Source organism: Cebus imitator, unplaced genomic scaffold (genome assembly GCF_001604975.1).
Source record: "Cebus imitator isolate Cc_AM_T3 unplaced genomic scaffold, Cebus_imitator-1.0 Scaffold66, whole genome shotgun sequence".
Taxonomy (NCBI): domain Eukaryota; kingdom Metazoa; phylum Chordata; class Mammalia; order Primates; family Cebidae; genus Cebus; species Cebus imitator.
The window spans coordinates 7,357,643-7,381,425 of NW_016107381.1; the positions used below are offsets into that span (position 1 = coordinate 7,357,643).

Sequence of the window (23,783 nt, forward strand, 5' to 3'; positions counted from 1 at the left end):
CTTTAAAGAGTAACAAAATCCAGAATCTTTAGAATGTATCCATGATATACCACGTTATAACAATTACTGAATATTCAAAAAAGAGTACATTTTGATCTAAAGTCAAGAAATTAAGAGCAGTTATCATAAAGAAACCTTGGGGTACTGATATTTGAATTGTCAGGCAAAAACTTTACAGCAACTATTATAAAAATATTTGAAGACTTAAAGGCAAAAATAATCACAATGTGTAAACAAAGGATATTTTAAGCAGATAGGTGAGAACTATAAAAATGGAACAAAATGTAAATTTTAGAATAGAAAGAGTATCTGAAATAAATTGTAATAGAGATTCTTCAGGCTAAAGAGAAATAACATGGATGAAAACTGAGATCTTCAGGAAGAAACAAAAAGCACTGGAAATTGCAAATATGTTGGTAAATATAAAAACCAGTGCTTAAATTATTTTCTTAATTAAAAATTAAATTTATTGTTTAATTTTATTATAAAGTTTATAACACATGCATTTAAAATATATTACAACAACCAAACAAAGAATAAGTATGTGTGTGGGGGATGGAGCAGTGTTAAATGAATTATCCCTTAGCAAGCTTTGGATATTTTGGTTGTTAAAAAACATAATGTCTAAATAGGCTGTGATAAACTAAGAATTTATTTTGTAATCTGTAAAGCAAACATTAAAGTACAGTAAACAAACATAGCTAAAAAGTGAACAGAGAAAATAAAATGAAATACGAAAAGTATAGAATACACCAAGAGGAGGCAGCAAAGGAAAACAGAAGTACAAGAAGTCATGTGGGAGAAACAAAAGAAATAGCAAAATGATAGACCTCAAAAGCAGTATCAATCATTACACTAAATGTTTGTTTTTTGTTTTTTGTTTTTCTTAAGACGGAGTTTCGCTCTTGTTACCCAGGCTGGAGTGCAATGGCGTGATCTCGGCTCACTGCAACCTTCGCCTCTTGGGTTCAAGCAATTCTCCTGCTTCAGCCTCCCAAGTAGCTGGGACTACGGGCGCGTGCCACCATGCCCAGCTAATTTTTGCATTTTTAGTAGAGATGGGGTTTCACCTTGTTGACCTGGATGGTCTCGATCTCTTGACCTCGTGATCCACCCGCCTCGGCCTCCCAAAGTGCTGGGATTATAGGCGTGAGCCACAGCACCCGGCCTTACACTAAATGCTAATGTATTAACCAATTTAAGTCAAAAGGTAGAAAATTGTCTATTGAATTAAAAAATCTCCCACTGTGTTCTACTTTTAATGGTTTCCTATATTTTATATTCTCTATTACATACTTTCTACAAGAGACATTAAAATGGTATTGTTTTGACCAGGCACAGTGGCTCGTACCTATAATCCCAGCAGTTTAGGAGCCTGAGGCGGGTGGATCACTTGAGGCCAGGAGTTCAAGACCAGCCAGGCCAACATGGCAAAACCCTGACTCTTCCAAAAAATACAAAAGTTAGCTGGGTGTGGTGGTGCACATCTGTAATCTCAGCTACTTGGGAGGCAGAGAGGCACAAGAATAGATTGAACCCAGGAGGAGGAGGTTGCAGTGAGCCAAAACTGTGCCATTGCACTCTAGCCTGGGAGACCGAGTAAGACCCTGTCTCAAAATAATAATAACAATAAACAACAAATTTGAAAAATTATATGTCATTCTGTTTTTATGTGCTCAGATGAGTGATGGGATCCTTACTCTTTTGTGGGTGCAGATTTAGTTCAGAACATCTTGGTTTTGCAATGCGATAAGGACTATTAAAATTTCTTAAGAATTTTGTGGTTGCTATTGTCTTTTAGGACCAATGACACTGGATTGCTTTCTTATAAAGAACATCTTCCAGTAACTAAGATTGTGATCACAGACACAGGCCGACCGCATTCAGAAGCAGCTTATAAACTGGGGCCTCTACTCTGCAGAGGAGACAGTAAGTGGTTACGATGTGTTGTAAGCATATTTAAGAAAAGTACCATGACTTAAAGTACCATCACTTAAGCATCGTATTTCTGTCACATAATAATTAATCAGAGTTCTGTTGTGAACATTCATAAGTAAGGACTGAAATATTCTTTCAGTCAGTCAACAAGTAAGTATTCCTATGAAGTGCAAAGCTATGATGGCAAACCTTGTTAAGATTCTAAGAGAAAGAAACACTGGGCATCTCGATTTGATTAGTTCATGAGTACATTCCAGCATTCCTAAATTTCTAATTGCTATTATCCACATAGGAAAGCCTCAATGCTATACACAGTTATTAATAATTCATGTGAATTTCCTACTGTTAGGCCTGGGATGAAATTAGAACGTCAATGGAATCACATCAGTTTAACCAAATATATTTCAAATGTACATTTCATTTTTATTTCGGTTTGTGTTTGTGTGTGTCTGCGTTCATTTACTTTAAACCAGTGGAACGTGCTGTATGCAATGCATTAACACTTTAAACCAGAATTTTAAAGTTCAAATATAGTTCCACTATATTTATGTTCTATATACATTTATGTTCCACATATATATGTTTTCTTTCATCAGGGAATGAAATGAGCATATGTATTCATTTATAGATTGTTACCCTCTCTGAAAAGAGTTAGGTTACAGACTGGTGCATTATATGTATGCTTTTAGTATTTCCAGAACTTAAGATGGAAATAGATGAAATATTTGTTTACATTAACACAGTACCTTAAAATAAAATTTTATTCTAGGGGCACAACCGAAGAAGAGAGAATCTGACAATTCAGTGGATTTATGGAGATACAGAGCAGAAGTTGCTTAGTTAAAAAGCAAAGATGATACTGGCCTATAAAAATTATATATACATTGTAAATACTGTTCACCATTATACTCACCATCTCTGATATGTATCATCCTCACTTTCTGTTCTACCAGTGAGCCTTACACAATCCCTATGAAGATGGCATGGGATATTTCATGGAAAGAAAAATTATGTGCAAAGAGATGAGGTTGTAAACTTCAGATGCATCCAGGAGAGTGTAACGATTTTTCATGGCTGCAGAGGAGTTGTTCTATACATCACATGTACCTTTCACTGGTTGCTCTGACCTTAACCCTGCAGGGACCCAGGCTGGCTTCCTCTGCCTTCTTTATTCCATTAGCCAAAATCCCTCTGAATTAGTATGTTTAAAGTGAAATCCCTACCAACTCTATGCCTTAGACTTTGTTTCTTCCAGACTTCCTGTTATCATTTTAAGCGCACAACATCATTTCACTTAGAGCCTTGATTCTCCATCCAAGGCAGTCTTGCCCTACATTGGACATTTGGCCATGTTTGGAGACATTTTTGGTTGTCGCATTGTGGGGAAGTGGAGTGCTACTGGCATGTAGTGGGAGAAGTCAGGGATGCTGCTAAACATCCTGCAATACATGAGACAGGCCTCCACAACAAAGAATTATCTGGCCCCAAATGTCAATAGTACTAAGGTTGAGAAACTAGAGCATTGAACTACTATGACCATGGGAATACAGAAGAGAGTTGCTACATCAGCACTAAGAATTTACAAATAACGTCAAGTATTTAGAGACCTGCTAATTAATCTCTGACTTATTAATTAAACAGTAATCAAGTGATTGTCCTTCTTGCTCCCTATATCTGTTTTTAGGGTGGAGGTTCATCTTCACATGAGGTTATTTTCTGCATGAAGTGTTCTTTATTTTCTCAGTTAGATGAGCAATGGCTTCAGTGAATACTCCTTTTTTCTGTATGGGAAATCTGTACCACTTAAGTTACAATGCCTAAGGTACTTTTTTTTTTTTTCCAAATGTGGCTCACTGGGCAGATATGGGACTAATAGATATAGAATCATGCACAGTAGGCCTTGTAAGCAGAGAAAAGCTTCATGGACATTACTTTGAAGGCATCAGGACTGCACATTGAGTAATTTAAGAGTGAGAAATAGCCTAATTCTCATGATTCAGTTGAAAACCTGACAATCAGTTATAAACCTAAAGATCAGTGAAGCGACCTTTGGTGTAAGACAAGGGAAGGATGACTGCTTGAACTAGACAGTAATTGGCATGGAGCTTTAAAAGAGGGATCAACTACGAGGTAAATTCAATATGATTTAGATGTAAGGTTGAGAGTTAAAGCCTTGGGGATGATCTCCAGCTTTCTTATTTATGATCTCCAGCTTTGTGATTTGAATAAAGCCATTAGTGTCATTCATTGAGACAGAAAATTAGCACATTTTTTTTTAACAGGAAAGTAAAAAAGTGAGAATGCAAAAAGTAATATTTTCAGTTTATCAGATAACCTAGTGATACTTAAAAATTAAGATCTAGCCATGTTTTTCTAGGAAAGAAGTTGAAGTTGTGAGAAAGCAGACAAATAAAACATTAATATTAGACCTACTAGTACCAGTTATGAGGTTACCCCTAATTTATTAATGTCTTTTTCAAAGCTTTCTTTTCATTTTGTTTTTAATATGGGTGAGCCTGCAATTTCATTTTACTGCTGCCATTATTGTTGATATCAGAAATCAACTAACAAACTAGGAAATAAGAGAACTTCCTCAATGGTATAAAGGACATCTGTGAAAATCTGATAGCTGATGTCATACTTTGAATAACCAAAGATATAAATGCTTTCCCTTTAAGTTTAGGATAAAGGCAAGAATGTCTGCTTTCACTACTCCAGTTCAATCTATTACTGATGGTCCTGGCACATTTAATCAGTCAAGGAAAGGAATTCAAAGCATTTATTAGGTTGCTGCAAAAGTAATCAACCCGATTTTAATGGCAAATCAGGTTGCCGTTAAAAGAAGTGGTGAAACCACAATTACTTTTGCACCAACCTTAGATCAGAATGGATCAAATAAAATGTCTATTTACAGGTGACATGACTTTCTAGGTAGAAAATCTCAAATAATTTATGGTTTTTAAAAGTGGGTTTAGCAAAGTGACGGGATTTGAGGTCAATATACAAAATTAAATTATATAGCCGGGTGCGGTGGCTCAAGCCTGTAATCCCAGCACTTTGGGAGGCCAAGGCGGGTGGATCACGAGGTCAAGAGATCAAGACCATCCTGGTCAACATGGTGAAACCCCGTCTCTACTAAAAATACAAAACATTAGCTGGGCATGGTGGTGTGTGTCTATAATCCCAGCTACTCAGGAGGTTGAGGCAGGAGAATTGCCTGAGCCAAGGAGGCGGAGGTTGCAGTGAGCCGAGATCGCGCCATTGCACTCCAGCCTGGGTAACAAGAGTGAAACTCCGTCTCAAAAAAAAAAAAAAATTAAATTATATTTCTATATGCTAACAATCAAAAATTATAAATGAGATTCTAAAAGTACTGTTTTTATATTGGCACCAACAACTTAAATATTTTGGTGTAAATATAACAGATTATTAAGAAAAAATTAAGAAAATTATATTTAAACATTTACAAATTAAAAGATTTGATAAGGTGTCAATTTTTCCCAAATTTATATATAGACTGAAAACAATCCCAATTAAAATCCAGCAATCTTTTTTGAGGGGTGTAGACATTGGAAAGTTTATTTTCAAATGTATATGGAAATGCAAATAATAAAGAATGGCAACAATGTTTCAAAAAATATAAACAAAATTTGAGACACACTACCAGATTATAAGACTTACAGTAAAACTAACAGATATTCAAGGAAGTATGATATTGGCATTACAATAGACAAATACATGAATGGAATCGAATAGAGATCCCAGAAATAGACCCATATACAGATGGTTGCTTGACTGTTGACAAAGCTGCCAAAGGAACTCAACGATGAAAAGATAGAATTTTTCAAGAAACAGGATGGAACAGTTCTAATCCATTTGAAAAAGAAAAAAAGAAGAAATAAAAAAAGAGTGTCAACTCATACTTCAAAGCAGATACAAAATTAACTCAAAATTAATCTTAAACTTAAACCTTCACAGAACTGGAAAAAACCATTTCAAACTTCATATGAACCCAAAAGTGAGCCTGCATAGCCAAAACAATCCTAAGCAAAAAGAATAAAGCTGGAGGCATGACACTGCCTGACTTCAAACTATACTATAAGGCCACAGTAATCAAAACAGCATGGTACTAGTACCAAAACAAAGACATAGACCAATGGAACAGAGCAGAGGCCTCAGAAGCAACACCACACATCTGCAGCCATCTGATCTTTGACAAACCTGACAAAAACAAGGAATGGAGAAAGGATCCCCTGCTTAATAAATGGTGTTGGGTTGACTGGCTAGCCATGTGCAGAAAGCAGAAACTGGACCCCTTCCTGACACCTGACACTAAAATTAACTCCACATGTATTAAAGATCTAAATATAAGACCTAACACCATAAAAACCATAGAAGCAAACCTAGGCAAAACCATTGAGTACATAGGCATAGGCAAGGACTTCATGGCTCAAACACCAAAAGCAGTGGCAACGAAAGCCAAAATAGACAAATGGGATATAATTAAACTCCAGACCTTCTGTACAGCAAAGGAAACAATCATTAGAGTGAACTGGCAACTAACAGAATGGGAAAAATTTTTTTCAATCTACCCATATGACAAAGGGCTAATATCCAGAATCTACAAAGAACTGAAGCAGATTTACAAGAAAAAAACAAACACATTCAAAAGTGGGCGAAGCATATGAACAGACACTTTACAAAAGAATATATTGATAAAGCCAACAAACATATGAAAAAATGCTCATCATTGCTGGTCATTAGAGAAATGCAAATCAAAATCGCATTGACATACCATCTCACACCAGTTAGAATGATGATCATTAAAGAACCTGGAGACAACAGATGCTGGAGAGTATGTGGAGAAATAGGAACACTTTTACACTGTTGGTGGGAGTGTAAATTAGTTCAACTATCGTGGAAGACAGTGTGGCAGTTCCTCAAGGACCTAGAAATAGAAATACCATTTGACCCAGCAATTCCATTACTGGATATATACCTGAAGAATTATAAATTGTTCTATTATAAAGACACATGCACATGTATGTTCATTGTGGCACTATTTACAATAGCAAAGACCTGGAACCAACCCAAATGTCCGTCATTGATAGACTGAATAAACAAAATGTGGCACATACACACCATGGAATACTATGCAGCCATAAAAAAACGATCAGTTCATGTCCTTCAAAGGGACATGGATGAATCTGGAAACCATCATTCTCAGTAGACTGACACAAAAACAGAAAACCCAACACTGTATGTTATCACTCTTAGGTGGGTGTTGAACAATGAGAACATGTGGACACAGGGAAGGGAGCATCACACACTGTGGTCAGTGGGGGGGGCTAGGTAAGGGATAGCAGGGGTGGGGCGGGTGGGGAGGGATAATGAGGGGAGAAATACCAGATATAGGTGATGGGGGGATGAAGGCAGCAAATCACCTTGCCATGTATGTACCTATGTAACAATCCTGCATCATCTGCACATGCACCCCAGAACCTTAATTACAATTTAAAAAAATGAACTTGTAAATTATAAAAACAAAAAACAAAAAAATCTTAAATCTAAAACCACAAACTGTAACACTGCTCTAAGAAAATACAAGGGAAAATCTTAGTGACCTTGGGTTGGGCATAGATTTCTTAGATACAACACTAAAAGTACAATTCATAAAATAAAATAATAAATTACATTTCACTAAAATTAAAGGGTTCTGCTTTTAAAATAAGACTGTCAGGTAAATGAAAAGCTCCAGACTGGGAGAAAATATTTGCAAAATACATGTTTTATAGAGGCTAATACCCAGAGCATAAAAATAACCCTTTCATGGTACGGTAATATTTAAAACATCAATTTACATATGGGCAAAAGATCTGCACATACAATTCACAGAAAAAAATATATGGATTTAAATAAGCATGTTAAAGACCCTTAGCATCATTAGTTATTAGGGGAATGCAAACTAGTACTACAATATGATACCAATATGTAACTGGTAACACTTAAAAAATAATAGTACTACTAATAATAAAATCCCAAAATATAACATGTATTATTGAGGATTCAGAGCAACTAGAACGCTGGTACAGTGCTGCTGCACATGCAAAATTGTACACACTGCTATGGAAAATAATTTGGTTTTTTATCATGTTAAACCCACATATACTATATGATCGAGAAATCCCCTTCTTAAGATTTTATCCAATAAAAAAGAAAAATCTATGTGCATGTAGTCAGTTTTTTGTTGTTATTATTGGCTTTATACCAAAGTCCCCTAAAAATGGAAACCACTCTAATGTTCATCAACTAGTGAAAGGATTCACATTCCATTTTATTGTGGTGTACCCACAATACACAGTGAAATACTACTAAACAATTAAAAAATGGACTGTTGATAACATGCAACAACATAAACGAATCTCAACTGTATTACTTTAAGTGAAAGAAGCCAGACTAGCTGTGTGTGATGGCTCACGCCTGTAATCTCAGCACTTCGGGAGACCGAGGTGGGTGGATCACGAGGTTGGGAGTTTAAGACGAGCCTGGCCAAGATGGTGAAACTTCATCTCTATTAAAAATATAAAAATTAGCTGGCGTGGTAATGAGCATCTGTAATCCCAGCTACTCGAGAGGCTGAGGCAGGAGAATCACTTGACCTGGGAGGCAGAGGTAGCCGTGAGCTGAGATCGCGCCACTGCACTCCAGCCTGGGAGACAGAGTGAGACTCCATCTCAAAAACCAAAAACCAAACCAAACCAAAACAAAACAAAACAAAAAAGAAGCCAGACTAAAAAGCCTACATGCTTTGAATGAATGATTCAATTTCTAAGATATTCTGAAAAGTCAAAACCATAGAAACAGAAAAAGAGTCTCTCCTGCAAGGACTTGGAGGTGAAAGGAATTTTACACAGGTGTACAGGAAAATTTTTGTCAGGTGAAGGAAATGTTCTATATCTTGAATGTGGTTGTGGTTTTTATGGTGTCATGTAGTTGTCAGCTTCCAGAGCTACACAGAAAAAAGCCTGACTTGTACTCTTGGTAAATTATCATGAATTATGAATATATTTTAATAAATAATAAATGATTTCTTACTCAACACATCTGAATGAAAAACAAAACAAAAAAGTCAATAACAGTTTGAATAGCTGTAGTTGCTTAATTTTAAGAATTGGAGGCTGAGTGCAGTGGCTCAAAACTATAATCCCAGAGCTATCAGAGGTCAGGGTGGGAGTATTGCTTGAGACCAGGAGCTCCAGGCTGCAGCAAGCTTTGATTGCACCACTGCACTCCATCCTGAGCAGCACAGTGAGACCTTGTCTCCTACCACGCAAAATTGGGTCATCAAAACAAAGAAACAAACAACTGCTGGAAGTAAATTCATGAAACAGAAATGGCTTCAGTAACATGGATGTTGTCCAGTTCTCCAGGACATTTCTGAACCAACTTATATTGACTTTAGAAACTTTAGAAAAAAGAGTCAAAGGAAACAATCGGGGAACACAGCAGAAAGGTCATTAGCAGAAGGAGTCACTATATATTTTCTATGTATTTAGGCTGCCAGGAGCAGTGGGAATATATTTGTTTTTGAGGAACCATCCAAAGTCTTTTAGACTAACAATTCCTCCACTTCAGCATGCATAAAAATTACTTGGAGAGCTTGTTCTAACACAGATTTCTGCACCTTATCCCAGAGACTGTGATTCAGGCGGTATGGGTGGGAGAATCTTTCTTTCTTTGAAAATCTTTCTTTCTCTCTTCTTCCCCCCTCCCTCCCTCCTTTCCTTCTCCTCTTCTTCCCTTCCTCCCTTCTTCCCTTCTCTTATTCTTTCCCTTCTTCTCTTCCCTTCCCTTCTTCCCTTCTTTCTTCCTTTTCATAATCACATCACGGAAAATTGGGTATTCGCTCCCTTAAACATTTATCCTTTGTGTTATAAATAATCTAATTATACTATTTTTGTTATCTTAAAATGTACAATTACATTGTTATTGACTATAGGCACCATATTTTGCTATCAAATACAGGATCTTATTCTTTTTCACTATTTTTCGCTCTGATTAACCATTCCCACATCCTCCTGGCTCCCCACTCTCCTTCCCAGCCTCTGGTAACCATCCTTCTATTATCTGTCTCCAGGATTTAAATAGTTTTGATTTGTAAATGCCACAGATATATTAGAACATGGGATGTTTGTCTTTCTGTGCCTTGCTTATTTCACTTAACATAATGACCTCCAGTTCCATTCATATTGTTGCAAATGACAGAATCTCATTTTCTAAATGGCTGAGTAGTACTCCATTGTCTGTAAGTACTACATTTTCTTTATCCATTCATCTGCTGATGAGCACTTCAGTTGCTTCCATATCTTGGCTGTTACCAACAGTGCTGCAACAAACATGTGCTCATACCTCTTCAATATACTTATTTCCTTTCTTGTGGGTGAATACCCAGCAGTGGGACTGCTGGATTGTATATTAGCCCTATTTTTAGCTTTTTGAGGAAAATTCAAGTTGTTCTCCATAGTGGTTGTACTAATTTACATTCCCACCAACTGTGTAGGAGACAGTTCCCTTTTCTCCGCTTCCTCGCCAGCAATTGTTATTGCCTGTCTTTTGGCTATAAGACATTTTAACTGGGTTGAGTTGATCTTTCATTGCATTTGCTTTGTAGTTCTCTGACAATCAATGATGTTGAGCACTTTTTCATATGCCTGTTTGCCATTTGTATGTCTTATTTTTAGGACTATCTATGCAAGTCTTTTGCCAATTTTTAAATTGGATTATTAGCTTTTTTTCCTTGTTTGAGCTCCTTATATATTCTAGTTATTAACTCATTATCAGATGGGTAGTTTGCAAATATTTTCTCCCATTCTGTAGGTTGTCTATTTTCTTTGCTGTGCAGAAGCTTTTTAACTTGGTGTGATCCCACTTGTCCATTTTTTCTAGCAATTTACTTTAATCCTGTTTTCATAAAATCATCTGTTCATGATGGATTAAGAAGAGAGAGTCAAAAAGCGCATTCTTCTGTATAGTTAGTTTGAGACTCACAGCTCTAGGTCAGCAGTTGGTTTGAGTATGAAGCACACCAATGGTGCTGACATAGGACCTGCCCAAGTGTTCAAACTGTAGTTGCAGTATGTTCAGAACCAGAAACAGAATATTAGAGTAGAAGCCCAGCATTTATGCACAGGGTTAAATGTACTTTCTTGAAACACAGCAAAAAGACATCTACAGAGACCTTCTGCTACTTCGGTGGATCTTGCAACACAAAGGGAATTCCTGGACCACAATGGCATCTGCCTCTAAGTCCTTGTAATTCACTCTCCCTTATCTGCAAAATCTCCCTAATTCTTTTACGGAACCCTTTCATGCTCAGATTAAAACTCTTCCATCATGATTTCTAGATGACATAGTCATTTTTCATTTTCAAAAATGTTTAGCGCATTACAAAGATATCTTTCTCATACTGGTTTCTAATTATTTTTGAGCCCCTCAAGAGCAGGGTACATTGCCCATTTATTCTTGTGTTCCTGATAGCTAATATATTACCTATTACATGAAAGATAATCAATGAATAATAGTTTATGAAATAATAAGAAAGATTTAGTATATGCATGTAAAAAAAAACCTACAGTTTGTGAATTATTAGTAACAGACATGAATATGTTTTTGATTGTATAAACAACTAAATAAGTAAATACTTTTACTGAAAGGAGTTTTGACTATATTGAATTATTGATTCTGATATAAAAAAACACATAGTAGAAGAATGTCTAGTTCCATCTAAGCCATTTCTTATCAATATGCCTGAAGTTGTAACAGTGGGAATACTTTCAAATGATAATATGATTTTAGTTAATATTTTTTGCTTTTCACTCTTAATAATACAGTGCCTTTATTAAACTGAAATGATTTCTACATCTTGAAAAATAGAGATTATTTTATGGTCTATTTTGCTTTTTTTGTTCACTTGGGAAAACATTTATTGCCAATCAGTAATTTATAGGTACGAAACTTCATAAATGTGAGGGAACAAAAATTGTTTTTAGAACTTTCAAAAGGTTTTCACTTTGGAACTGGGAGTCCTTGTAATCATCAGGACCATGGTATCCTTTTGGGGAAATTTTATACATATACATACCTTTAATTAATTGTCTTAAATATTAATGACTTGCTTGACACAAAATCATGCATTTTGAAAGCTATATAGAAATGCCAAAGAAGTAAAAACGTCACCAAGAATCACATAAAGGAGCAATGATGATTAATATCAATTGAATATCATTCCAACTGTTAGTAGATGTCTGTAGTGCAGGGTTTCCCAGTCTCGCCACTCTTGACATTTGGGTTGGATAATTCCTTGTTATGGTTGAGGACCTTCCTGTGCATTGCTGCAGCTAAGCATTATCTCTGGTTCCTATCCAATAGATGCCAGTAGCACCCTTCCTCCAAATGTAACAACCATCACTCTAGAGAAATTAATTTTAAAAAGAGATTGAGAAATGAATTTATAAAATTTTATTCATTGAAATTGAAAAAGAAGACAACAAATTTAAGCCCAGATGGCTCATGAAATCTGTATATCTAAAAAATGGGTATTCAACTTAAGCGATCCTGCTAAACTTGAAAAAAAAGATTATGAGCCTTTTAAAAGATTATATAGTCGCTGTGTTTTATATTAAATGTATTTTTGAATTATAAACAGCATTTACCTACTCTGAGAAATGGAAAAACTAGCACTCATTTGTGCTTTCCCCTTTTTTCTCTCCCCCTTTACAATTTTTGCTAGTTATGCTATTATTTGTATATTGTTACTTTTAAATGCTAACCACTAGTTCTATTCTCGAATGTTTTTTTATTTTGACTTATTTCTTTTTGTCAGGTAGTTGGTATTTTCCCATGTTTTTGTCCCTAGAAAGATTATTGAGGGTTGCATTTTTTACGTTGTGTGTGCTTGAGAATACTTGTTGCCATAAGATTCGGAATCAAACTCTGATGCTTTATATTGCCTATTGGGAACAGCTTAATTGAGATATAATTCACAGCCTATAACTCACCCTTTTAAAAGTGTACAATTTAATCATATTTTAGTATATTTAATCATTTTAGTGTACTACACAGAGTTGAGCAACCATCACCACAATCATTTTGAGAACATTTTATCACCCCAAAGTAAACCTACTCCCACTTATCAGACACTGTCCATTTAACCCCCTCCCCATCCCAGCCCTAAGCAACCACTAACCTACTTTTTTTCTCCATAGATTTGTGTATTCTGAATGTTTCACATAAATAAAAATACATAATATGTGGTCTCTTGTGACTGGCTTCTTTTACGTAGCATCATATTGTCAAGGTTCGAATACTTCATTCTTTTTTATGACCAAATAATATTCCATTCCATGGATATAACACATTTTGTTTAATTACTCATCAGTTCATGGACATTGGGGATGGATCAAATTTTTGGATATTATGATAAGGCTCCTGTGGACATCCATGTATAAGATTTTTTGTGGACATAGACTTTATTTCTCTTTAGTACATACTTAGGAGTGGAATTTCTTGGTTACATGGTAACCCTTCATTTAACCTCTTTAGGAACTGGCATAGTTTTTTTGCATCATACTTTGTAACCTCCAGTCATTTGCTATATGCAAATTATCCCATACTTGTCTGTGCTTAGGGATGCAGTCATCTTGTCTTCCACAGCTTTACTAAATGTCTTTTTGGTTGACTATATTTCATTATGAATATAGGTTTTATTTTCAAAAAACTTTTCTCAAAAGGGCTCTTATGTGCTTTATTTTCAGAAGTCTTCCCAGTCTGAAAGTGTCTGCCAATTGCTTTGACACGTAAAAAATAAACTAGACTGGATACATTTTCTTTACCTCAGAAATCTATGGACAGGGTTCCTTTATTTTATGGCATTGAATACTGTGAAGGAATCTGAGGCTAAACTGATTTTTTCACTTTGTATGTGACTTGCTTTTTCTGCCTGAATACTTGAAGGAACAATTATCTTTAAAGGTCATTAATTTAACAAGAATATATCTGAATGTTGTTCATTTGGTATTACTTTTTCTGGAAATAGATGTGATGTGGTAAAAGGTGTGTACACATTTTGTAAGTTGTTAAAATTGTTGCAAATGTGGTCTGAATTTCTGCTCTTAGTCTGTTCATCTGAGCAAGGCAGTATTTTTAACTCTTTGACATTTGAATTTTTCAACCCATTTTATCAAATGTATTTCTTTTCATGCAATTCATTACATTGAAATTTTAGGTTTAATCAAAGCACCCTGAAACATTCATAGATAGAAAAGATTGCTGTAAGTTTCTTGTTCCAAAAAATTCTTGAGTCACTGAAGTTAGTTTCTTCATTTTGTCTGCATCGACTAGTACAGCTGTCTGAGAAATCACAGTTGCCCAGAATGCATTAAATAATCAAAGGTGCATGTAGGCAGTAAATAACTTTGCAGAAGTGAGACTCTTCAACTGGAAAAAGATATTGACTAGTGATTTGGTTAATTTCTCTTTCATTTGACAGAGTTTTCTTCCATTTGGCAGACTACATATAAACCATTAAAAAAGTGAGGATCAATTCCATTTCAACAGATAATAAAATAACTTTGTTAGCTCCACTATGCCTGATAATTCTCCACCATTATAACATTTTTATTTTAATTTTTATATTTTATAGAGTTTCTCTTCTTTCATTTCACTTTTTAATGCCTTCCTCTTCATCTTTTCTTGTCTCTGTTTTTCCTCTTTCCCACTAATCAAGTGAAATATATGTACAGTAGAAGCTGATAAGAGCTATGAAGAAAATAAAGTTGAGGCAAGAGTAGCATAATTTTAAATAGGATGGTCATTTAAAGCTCACGAAAAAGATACCATTTGAATAAAGATTTGAAGGAAATAGGAATGCAAGGCATGTGTCTACCTTTGGAAGAGTACCATAAACAGGAATGGCCAGAGAAGCCACACGGAAATGGGAGTGTAGCTGGTATCCTCATGGAGCAGCCAAATGGTCCTAGTGTTGGGAGCAGAGTGGGCAAGAAAGAGAGTGGTAGAAGTCAGAGAGAAACTTGCTAGTCAGATCATGAAGGATTTTGAAAGTTCATTTTTGGTCTGAATGAAATTAGAGAATGTTAGGGAATTAAGAGAAGTGGAGTGGTATGATCTAGCTTAGGTTTTAGTGAGATTGAACAGGAAAGCTCAAAGCAAGGAAACCATTGAGGGGACTGCATCATCAACCCAGCTGAGAAATTATGGTAGGTTGAACCATGGGTGCAATGGTGAAAGTTGTGGTATGGGTAGAGTTTAAAATGAGAACCAGTCAAATTTCCTGATGAATTGATGTAGTTTGCAAAAGGAGGAGTCAAAAGTAACATCAAGGTGTTTGATCTAATCAATTAGAGGGATAGAATTGGCATTCATTGAAATGGGGACGATTGCTGCTGGGATCAAGGAGTTGTAGAGAAATATAGAGATCTCAGTTTAAGGACGCATTAAGGTTGAGATGTCATTAAACATTCAGGAAGAGAGTGGAGTTGTCAGTTTTTAACATATTTAAAGCCACAAGACCTTCAGGAATTATTGTGGATGGAGAAGTAACAACAGGGCTTTCGGACAATTAAGTACGGATAAATTGATGAGGTGAAGAGGAAGAAAGAAGACTGAGAATATATCACCTATGAGAAAAGAAGAGTGTGGGTATCCTGGACTCCAAGTGAAGAAAGTGTTTCAAGGGGGAAAGAACAATCAACTTCGTTAAATGTTGTTTGCTTAGTACAACTGATAACTGATATTTGTCGAAGGCCTTTTCTGCATCTATTGAGATGATCATGTGGTTTTAGTCTTGGTTCTGTTTATGTGATGGATTATGTTTATAGATTTGCATATATCAAACCAGGCTTGCATCCCTGGGATGAAGCCTACGTGGTCATGACGGATAAGCTTTTTGGTGTGCTGTTGTTTTGGTTTGCCGGTATTTTATCGAAGATTTTTGTATCGATGTTCATCATGGATATTGGCCTGAAGTTTTCTTTTTTGTTGTGTCTCTGCCAGATTTTGGAGTCAGGATACATGTTGGTCTCATAAAATGAGTTAGGGAGGATTCCCTCTTTTTGTATTGTTTAGAATAGTTTCAGAAGGATTTGTAGCAGCTCCTCTTTGTATGTCTGGTAGAATTAGGCTGTGAACCCGTCTGGACATGGACTTTTATGCTAAAAACTCTCAGTAAACTAGGTGTCAATGGAATGTATCTCAAAATCATAAAAGCTATTTACAACAAACCCACAGCCAATATCATACTGAATGGACAAAAACTGGAAGCATTCCCTTTGAAAACTGGCACTAGACAAGAATGCCCTCTCTCGCCATTCCTATTCAACATAATACTGGAAGTTCTAGCCAGAGCAATCAGGGAAGAAAAATAAAGCGTATTCAATTAAGAAAACAGGAAGTCAAATTGTCTCTATTTGCAGACAACTTGATTGTATATTTAGAAGATTCCATTGTCTCAGCCCAAAATCTCCTTAAGCTGCTAAGCAAATTCAGCAAAGTCTCAGGATACAAAATCAATCTGCAAGAATCACAAGCATTTCTATACGCCAATACAGACAAACAGAGAGCCAAATCATGAGTGAACTCCCATTCACAATTGCTACAAAGAGAATAAAATAACCTAGGAATACAAGTAACAAAGGATGTGAAGGACCTCTTCAAGGAGAACTACAAACCACTGCTCAAAGAAATAAGAGAGGACACAAATAGATGCAAAAACATTCCATGCTTCTGGTCAGGAAGAATCAATATTGTGAAAATGGCCATACTGCCCAAAGCAATTTACAGATTCAACACTATCCCCATCAAGGTACCGTTGACCTTCTTCACAGAACTGGAAAAAGCCACCTTAAACTTCAATGTGGAACCAAAAGACAGCCTGCATAAGCAAGACAATCCTAAGCAAAAAGAACAAAGCTAAAGCATCATGCTACCTGACTTCAAACTATACTACAAGGCTATCGTAATCAAAACAGCATGGTACTGGTATGAAAACAGAGATACAGACCAATGGAACAGAACAGAGGCCTTGGAAGTAACACTACGCATCTACAACCATCTGATCTTTGACAAGCCTAACAAAAACAAGCAATAGGGAAAGGATTCCCTGTTTAATAAATGGTGTTGGGAAAACTGAAAAAAGAAAATGTGGCATATATACACCATGGAATACTATGCAGCCATAAAAAACAATGAGTTTGTGTCCTTTGGAGGGACATGGATGAATTTGGAAACTATCATTCTCAGCAAACTGACACAGAACAGAAAACCAAACACTGCATGTTCTCACTCATAGGCGAGTGTTGAACAATAAGAATGCATGGGTACAGGGAGGGGAACATCACACTCTGGGGTCTGTTAGAGGGTGGGGGTGTAGGGGAGGGACAGCAGGGTGTGGGGAGGTTGGGGAGGGATAACTGGGAGAAATGCCCAATGTAGGTGATAGGGGGATGAAGACAGCAAACCACCATGGCATGTGTGTACCTATGCAACAATCCTGCAAGATCTGTCCATGTACCCCAGAACTTAAAGTACAAAAACAAAAACAAACAAACCAACCTGAGAACTGATAATTGGCTTTAGCAATGTGGATGTTATAGCAACCTTGGCAATGGTTTGTTTTGTTAAGTTAAAAGCCTCAGATAGATTCAAGAAATAGTGGGAGGAGAAAAATATGGGAAAATATTATGGTAAATGGAGGAGAAAGTAGGATCACCAGAGTGGGGTTTCTGAGATGAGAGAATTAATAGCATGTCTGTGTTAGTAAGAGAGATCCATCCAGTAGATAAATCCTTGGATTGTAGACAGTTAGTTCATTCTAACAGGAGGGAGTGCAGAACACAGGTGATGTAGCAGGGAGGTGAACAGCTGTGGTGGCGGGTACTTAGAGAAGTTCACTCTGTCTTCTGCTCTTTTCTTAGAGATTCCTAGAAAAGTTAAAGAATGAGAAATGAGACATATATTTGGGAAGAAGAAGTGTGAAATAATCCACTAAGAGCATGGGACAGTGAAGGTGTTAGGGAAATATAGTGTGATTACAGAGGAGCATTTAGTGTGCATATTTGGCATCATGTTATAGCTCATGTGTACTTACCTATAGTGTTATTTAAAACCCGATGTTTATTCACAATCAACATAAGGATTTGTAATTAAGTCCTGTATGCAGGAATCAGGCAATAAGCATATTATAAATAATTTGCTAGTTTTTGTTTTCAATTATTTTAGTCTAATAAAATACTTCAATCAATATTTGAAGGTATTCTGTATACATGGGAAGATTTTCAACATGCCAAATTGCAAATGTGCTGTAGTAGACCAATGTATAGATGTGCCTACTTAAGAACAGTAATGTCCATACTCTAAAGGCTGTTAAGTGTGCAAATGTAGGAAGATATTATATTAAGAACTCTTCTACTTATAGTTAATTGAAGAGTTAAAGTAATTTTAAAAAGACGATAATTTGAATATCAAGTGACTTTTGACTTTAACCATGTAAATAAAGGAATCACACTTTTGTTACTCTGTGGCCAATAAAAGGCTCAAAATTCTGATTGGGCACTTAGTTATTTTTGCTGAGTCAGAATGACTCTGTCTCATGCTGTTTGAATAGGTGAATTTGTTCCTCAGATGCATAATTGGACTCAAATATTATTGCATGATCTTGTGTGTTCATGGAGGATATCAATCTTGGGTAGACCAGATTTACCTTGAATTTATAATAGGTTCTCCTTTGGATATTAAATGATTGCCATTTGTTAACTTCAAATAGAATAAGAGTATGACACTTGGAAGGCTCTCTCCTCTGATGCCCAGCTCCACATCTCTTTGTTGTCACTCTGATCTTCATAGGAATGACTAAGGGTTAATGCAGTGGCAAACTTAGTTAAGTGTTACTCATCTCATTTACTGTATTATATATTCTCTTACATCTAGACTAAAAATAATTGGATGTTGCTCCAAAATTCTGTTCTTCCAATTTCTTCTAAAATTAAATTATATGTGTGTATGTCTTTGAATAATTAAATACACAAGTCTGTTTCTTTGCTATTAATATCAAAACAGTTTTGCGCAAAACTAGTGTAAGACTTATGATCTTCAGTGACAGTTTGTGAAATCTTTTGATTATAAGAACAATTTCTGCTCTGCCTCCATAAGAGGTATTTTCACTTTCTGTTTGGCACATCTGTCTTATCGTGTGTGGATGTGTGGGAGTGGTTAGGGAGTGTTTATGGAAACATCTGTGAACAGCTTTGTTCTCTTTATATTGCTCTGCAAACCACTAAGCTATAATTATCTCCAGCCAGATTTCATTTTCTTCATTTTTTATTTTGCTTATATTGATTCCTATTGAGGTTCCTAAATAGTTGAAAACAATAATAGATGTGCTAAAAAGAGGAACCAGTGAATTATGAAACCAATATATAGGTTATTGTGTTCTGATAATGTAACATATAATTAAATGTTAGAATTTTATTTCTGTCAAAATCTTTGTTTTTCAGCTTATTTCAAAATAATTCATAAGTGGTTTGAAGATACATTGACTACTAAAATATTCTTCAGATCAGCATTTCAACATTTAAAACATTTTTACTTTTCAGAAAAGGTTTATTGGAATTTTATATGCATATAAGATTTCCTATAGGGCTAGGACATCTAACCTAGAAAATCTAAAAGTTTTTTAGACTTGATATCAAAAACACAGTCCATAAAAGCCTAAATTGATAAATGAGACGACTTTATCAAAATTAAATTTTACTCTGTGAAAGGTTCCATTACAAGGAAGAAAAAGCAGACTACAAAGTAGCAAAACATAATTGCAAACCATGTATCTGAAAAAGGACTATATCTAGAATATATGAAGAATCCTTGAAAGTTGACAGGTAAAAAAAATAATTAAAATATGGGTGTTATGAACTAAATTGTTTTCCCAAAATTTATATTGAAGCCCTAACCCCAGTGTGACTGTATCTGAAGATAGGGCCTTTAAGGAGATAACTAAGGTAAATGAGGTCATAAGGGTGGTGCCCTAATTCAATAGGACTAGTGTCCTTATAAGAGGTGAAAGAGACACCAGAGATCGCACTCTCTGTGCTTACTCAGAGGAAAGACCATGTAAGGTCACAGGATGAAGGCAATCATGTACAAGCCAGGAAGAGAGGTCTCACGAAAAGCCAATCCTGCAAGCAACTTGATCTTGGGCTTCTAGCCTCCACCATTGTGAGAAATAAATGCCTATGTTTTAAACCACCGGACCTCTGGGATGTTGTTATGGCAGCCTGGGCAGACTAACACAATGGTTGAAAGACATGGAGGAAGGCTCCACCAAAGAAGGTATACAGATGGCAAGAAAGCACGTGAAACAATACTCAGCATCATCAGCCGCTAGGCAAATGCATATTACATCCACAACGAGATACTACTTTACACCTTTCAGAAGGACTAAGATTGAAAAAAAAAACAGTACCAACAGAAAATACTGGCCAATATATGGAGAAATTGGATCACTCATACATTGCTGGTGGGAATGTCAATGACAAGCCATGCTAGAAAACAATTTAGTACCCTTTTTTCTTTCTTTCTTTCTTTCTCTTTCTTTCTTTCTCTCTCTCCTTCCTTCCTTCCTTCCTTCCTTCCTTCCTTCTTTCCTTTCTCTCTCTCTCTCTCTCTCTCTTTCTTTCTTTCTTTCTTTCTTTCTTTCTTTCTTTCTTTCTTTCTTTCTTTCTGTTTCTTTGTTTCTTTTTCTGTTCTGGGCTACATGTGCAGAATGTACAAATTTGTCACATAGGTATACATGTGCCATGGTGGTTTGCTGTACCTATCAACCCGTTATCTGGGCTTTAAACCCCACATACATTAGGTATTTGTCCTAATGCTTATATTGATTACTATTGAGAATCAATGCTTATGTTCATTCCTTGCCCCCCAACCCCTGACAGTACCCTCTCTGTGTCCATATGTTCTCACTGTTCAACTCCCACTTATAAGTGAGAACATGAGGTGTTTGGCTTTTCTGTTCCTATGTTAGTTTGCTGGGACTGATGGTTTCCAGCTTCATCATTGTCCCTGCAAAGGACATGAATGTATTCTTTTTCATGGCTGCATAGTATTCCATGATGTAAATATGCCACATTTTTTTTACTCAGTCTATCATTGATGGACATTTGGGTGGGTTCCAAGTCTTTGCTATTGTAAATAGTGCTGCAGTAAACATACGTGTGTGTGTGTCTTCATAATAAGTGATTTATAATTCTTCGGGTATATACCCAGTAATGGGATTGCTGGGTCAAATGGTATTTCTGGTTCTAGATTCTTGAGGAATAACCACACCGTCTTCCACAATGGTCTGCAACTCTCACACAACCCAATGATTATACTCCTGGGCTTTTTTCCCAGGGAACTGGAAACTTATGTTCACATACAAATTTGCACCTGGATGTTAATGGTAATAGCTGAAAGCTTGACAAAATGTAGGTGTCCTTCTGCAGATGGATGTTTAAATAAATTGTGGTATATTCATACTATGGAATACTACTCAGCAGTAGAAAAAGATGAATTAATGATACAGAAAATTGTAGGTAAGTCTTCAAAGAGTAATTCTGGGCTGGATGTGGTGGCACACACCTATAATCACAGCACTTTGGGAGGCCAGTGTGGCCAGATTACCTGAGGTCAGGAGTTCGAGACCAGCCTGGTCAGCATGATGAAACCCCATCTGTACTAAAAATACAAATATTAGCCCAGCATAGTGGTGTGCATCTTTAATCCCAGCCACTCAGGAGGCTGAGGCAGGAGAATTGCTTGATCCTGGGAGGTTGCAGTGGCCAAGATTGCACCATTGCACTCCAGCCTGGCTGACAGAGCAAGAATCTGTCAAAAATAAAAATGAGTCATTGGAATTTTTTTTAAAAGCAAGCCAGTCTCAAGACTGCATATTTTATGCTTTTATTTGTAGAGCATTCTTGAAATGACAAAATTGTGGAAACAAAGAACTGATTTGTTGTTGTCAAGATGTTAAAGAAGGGGTGAGGAGGGAGGAGAGAGGGTTTAGCTGTATAAGGGAAGCATGAAGTACACTGTAGTGACAGAAAGGTTCTGTATCTTAGCGTCAATGTCACTGTCCTGGTTTTGATATCCTAATATTATTTTGTAAGGTATTATCATAGGGGGAAACTAGATACAGGGCACTTGGAATCTTTCTGTATTATTTCTTACACCTACGTAGGAATCTACAAACACTTGAAAATAAAAATTTTAATTAAATCCATATTTCTGACATTTCTTTATGATTATTAAGTATTCAGAATGACTCATTTGAATAGCAAATGATTCCTTGCTTTGGCATTTTGATATTTTATTTTGCTTTTAAGAAAGAAAGATAGCGTTAGCATGTTATATACATTTTGATTTTAAGAGTAACATGTATTACCTTGAAAACCAGTGCATTTTTTAAATACTGTTCTTTTTAACAGCTTTATTGACATCAAATTCATATATTATGCAATTTAGTAATACAAAGTGTGCTATTCAATGGCTTTTAGTATATTTATAGCATTGTGTGACAATGACCACAACCAATTTTAGAACATGGTCATTACCTTGAAAAGAAACCGTACTCCTCTGAGCCACTGCTCTCCCACAATTGCCCCATCTCCTTAGCCCTGGGAAATGACAAATCTACTTTGTCTCCATAAGTCTGTTCTTTTCAAAAAGGAGTTCTATAAATAAAGTTTAGCAAAACAATTATTTTTAAAAGTACTTATAGTCTTACCATACTACTAGGTTAATTTTCCTAAAGTGACTTTAACATGACATATGGAATTCAGTACTTGGTACATCTTGCTCTTTTATGTAAATGACTATATAGATTCATTCCTTTATATAATTTACTTTATTATGGTAAAAAAAAAAGTAGGATTTCTAGAAAATTATTCTCTTTTTTTAAATTGTACTTTAGATTCTGGAGTACTTGTGCAGATCATCCAGGATTGTTGCATAGGTACATTCACGGCAAGGTGGTTTGTGGCTACCATCCCCCCATCACCTATACCTGACATTTCCCCCCACATTATCCCTCCCCTACCCTCCCTTTCACTATCGCTCCTGTAGCCCTCCCCCCGCAACAGACCCCAGTGTGTAATGCCCTTCTCTTTGTGTCCAAGTGTTCTCATTGTTCAACACCTGCCTATGAGTGAGAACATGCAGTGTTTGATTTTCTGTTCTTGTGTCAGTTGGCTGAGAATGATGGTTTCCAGGTTCATCCATGTCCCTACAAAGGACACAAACTCATCATTTTTTATGGCTGCATAGTATTCCATGGTGTATATGTGCTACATTTTCTTTGTCCAGTCTATCATTGATGGGCATTTGGGTTGGTTCCAGGTCTTTGCTGTTGTAAACAGTGCCACAATGAAGATGCGTGTGCATGTGTCTGTATAGAAAGATTTATAGAACCTTGGGTATATATCCAGTAATGGAATTGCTGGGCCAAATGGTATTTCTATTTCTAGATCCTTGAGGAATTGCCACACTGTCTTCCACTAACTAATTTACACTCCCACCAACAGTGTAAAAGTGATCCTGTTTCTCCACATCCTCTTCAGCATCTGTTGTCTCCAGATTTTTTAATGATCGCCATTCTAACTGGTGTGAGATGGTATCTCAATGTGATTTTGATTTGCTTTTCTCTAATGACCAGTGATGTGATGATGAGCATTTTTTTCATATGTTTGTTGGCTTCATATATGTCTTCTTTTCAAAAGTGTCTGTTCATATCCTTC

General features: G+C 36.1%; 1 protein-coding gene across 2 annotated transcripts in view; it reads left to right on the forward strand.

Annotated features, from left to right (window-relative positions):
• Positions 1 to 23,783, forward strand: part of CNTNAP4 (contactin associated protein family member 4) — a 288,841-nt gene that overhangs the window by 219,850 nt on the left and 45,208 nt on the right. For both annotated transcript variants that reach the window (XM_017530599.2, XM_017530600.2), the window contains one exon: positions 1,802 to 1,929. In XM_017530599.2, coding sequence (XP_017386088.1) covers positions 1,802 to 1,929 — 128 coding nt within the window. The remainder of the gene's footprint in view (positions 1 to 1,801; positions 1,930 to 23,783) is intronic.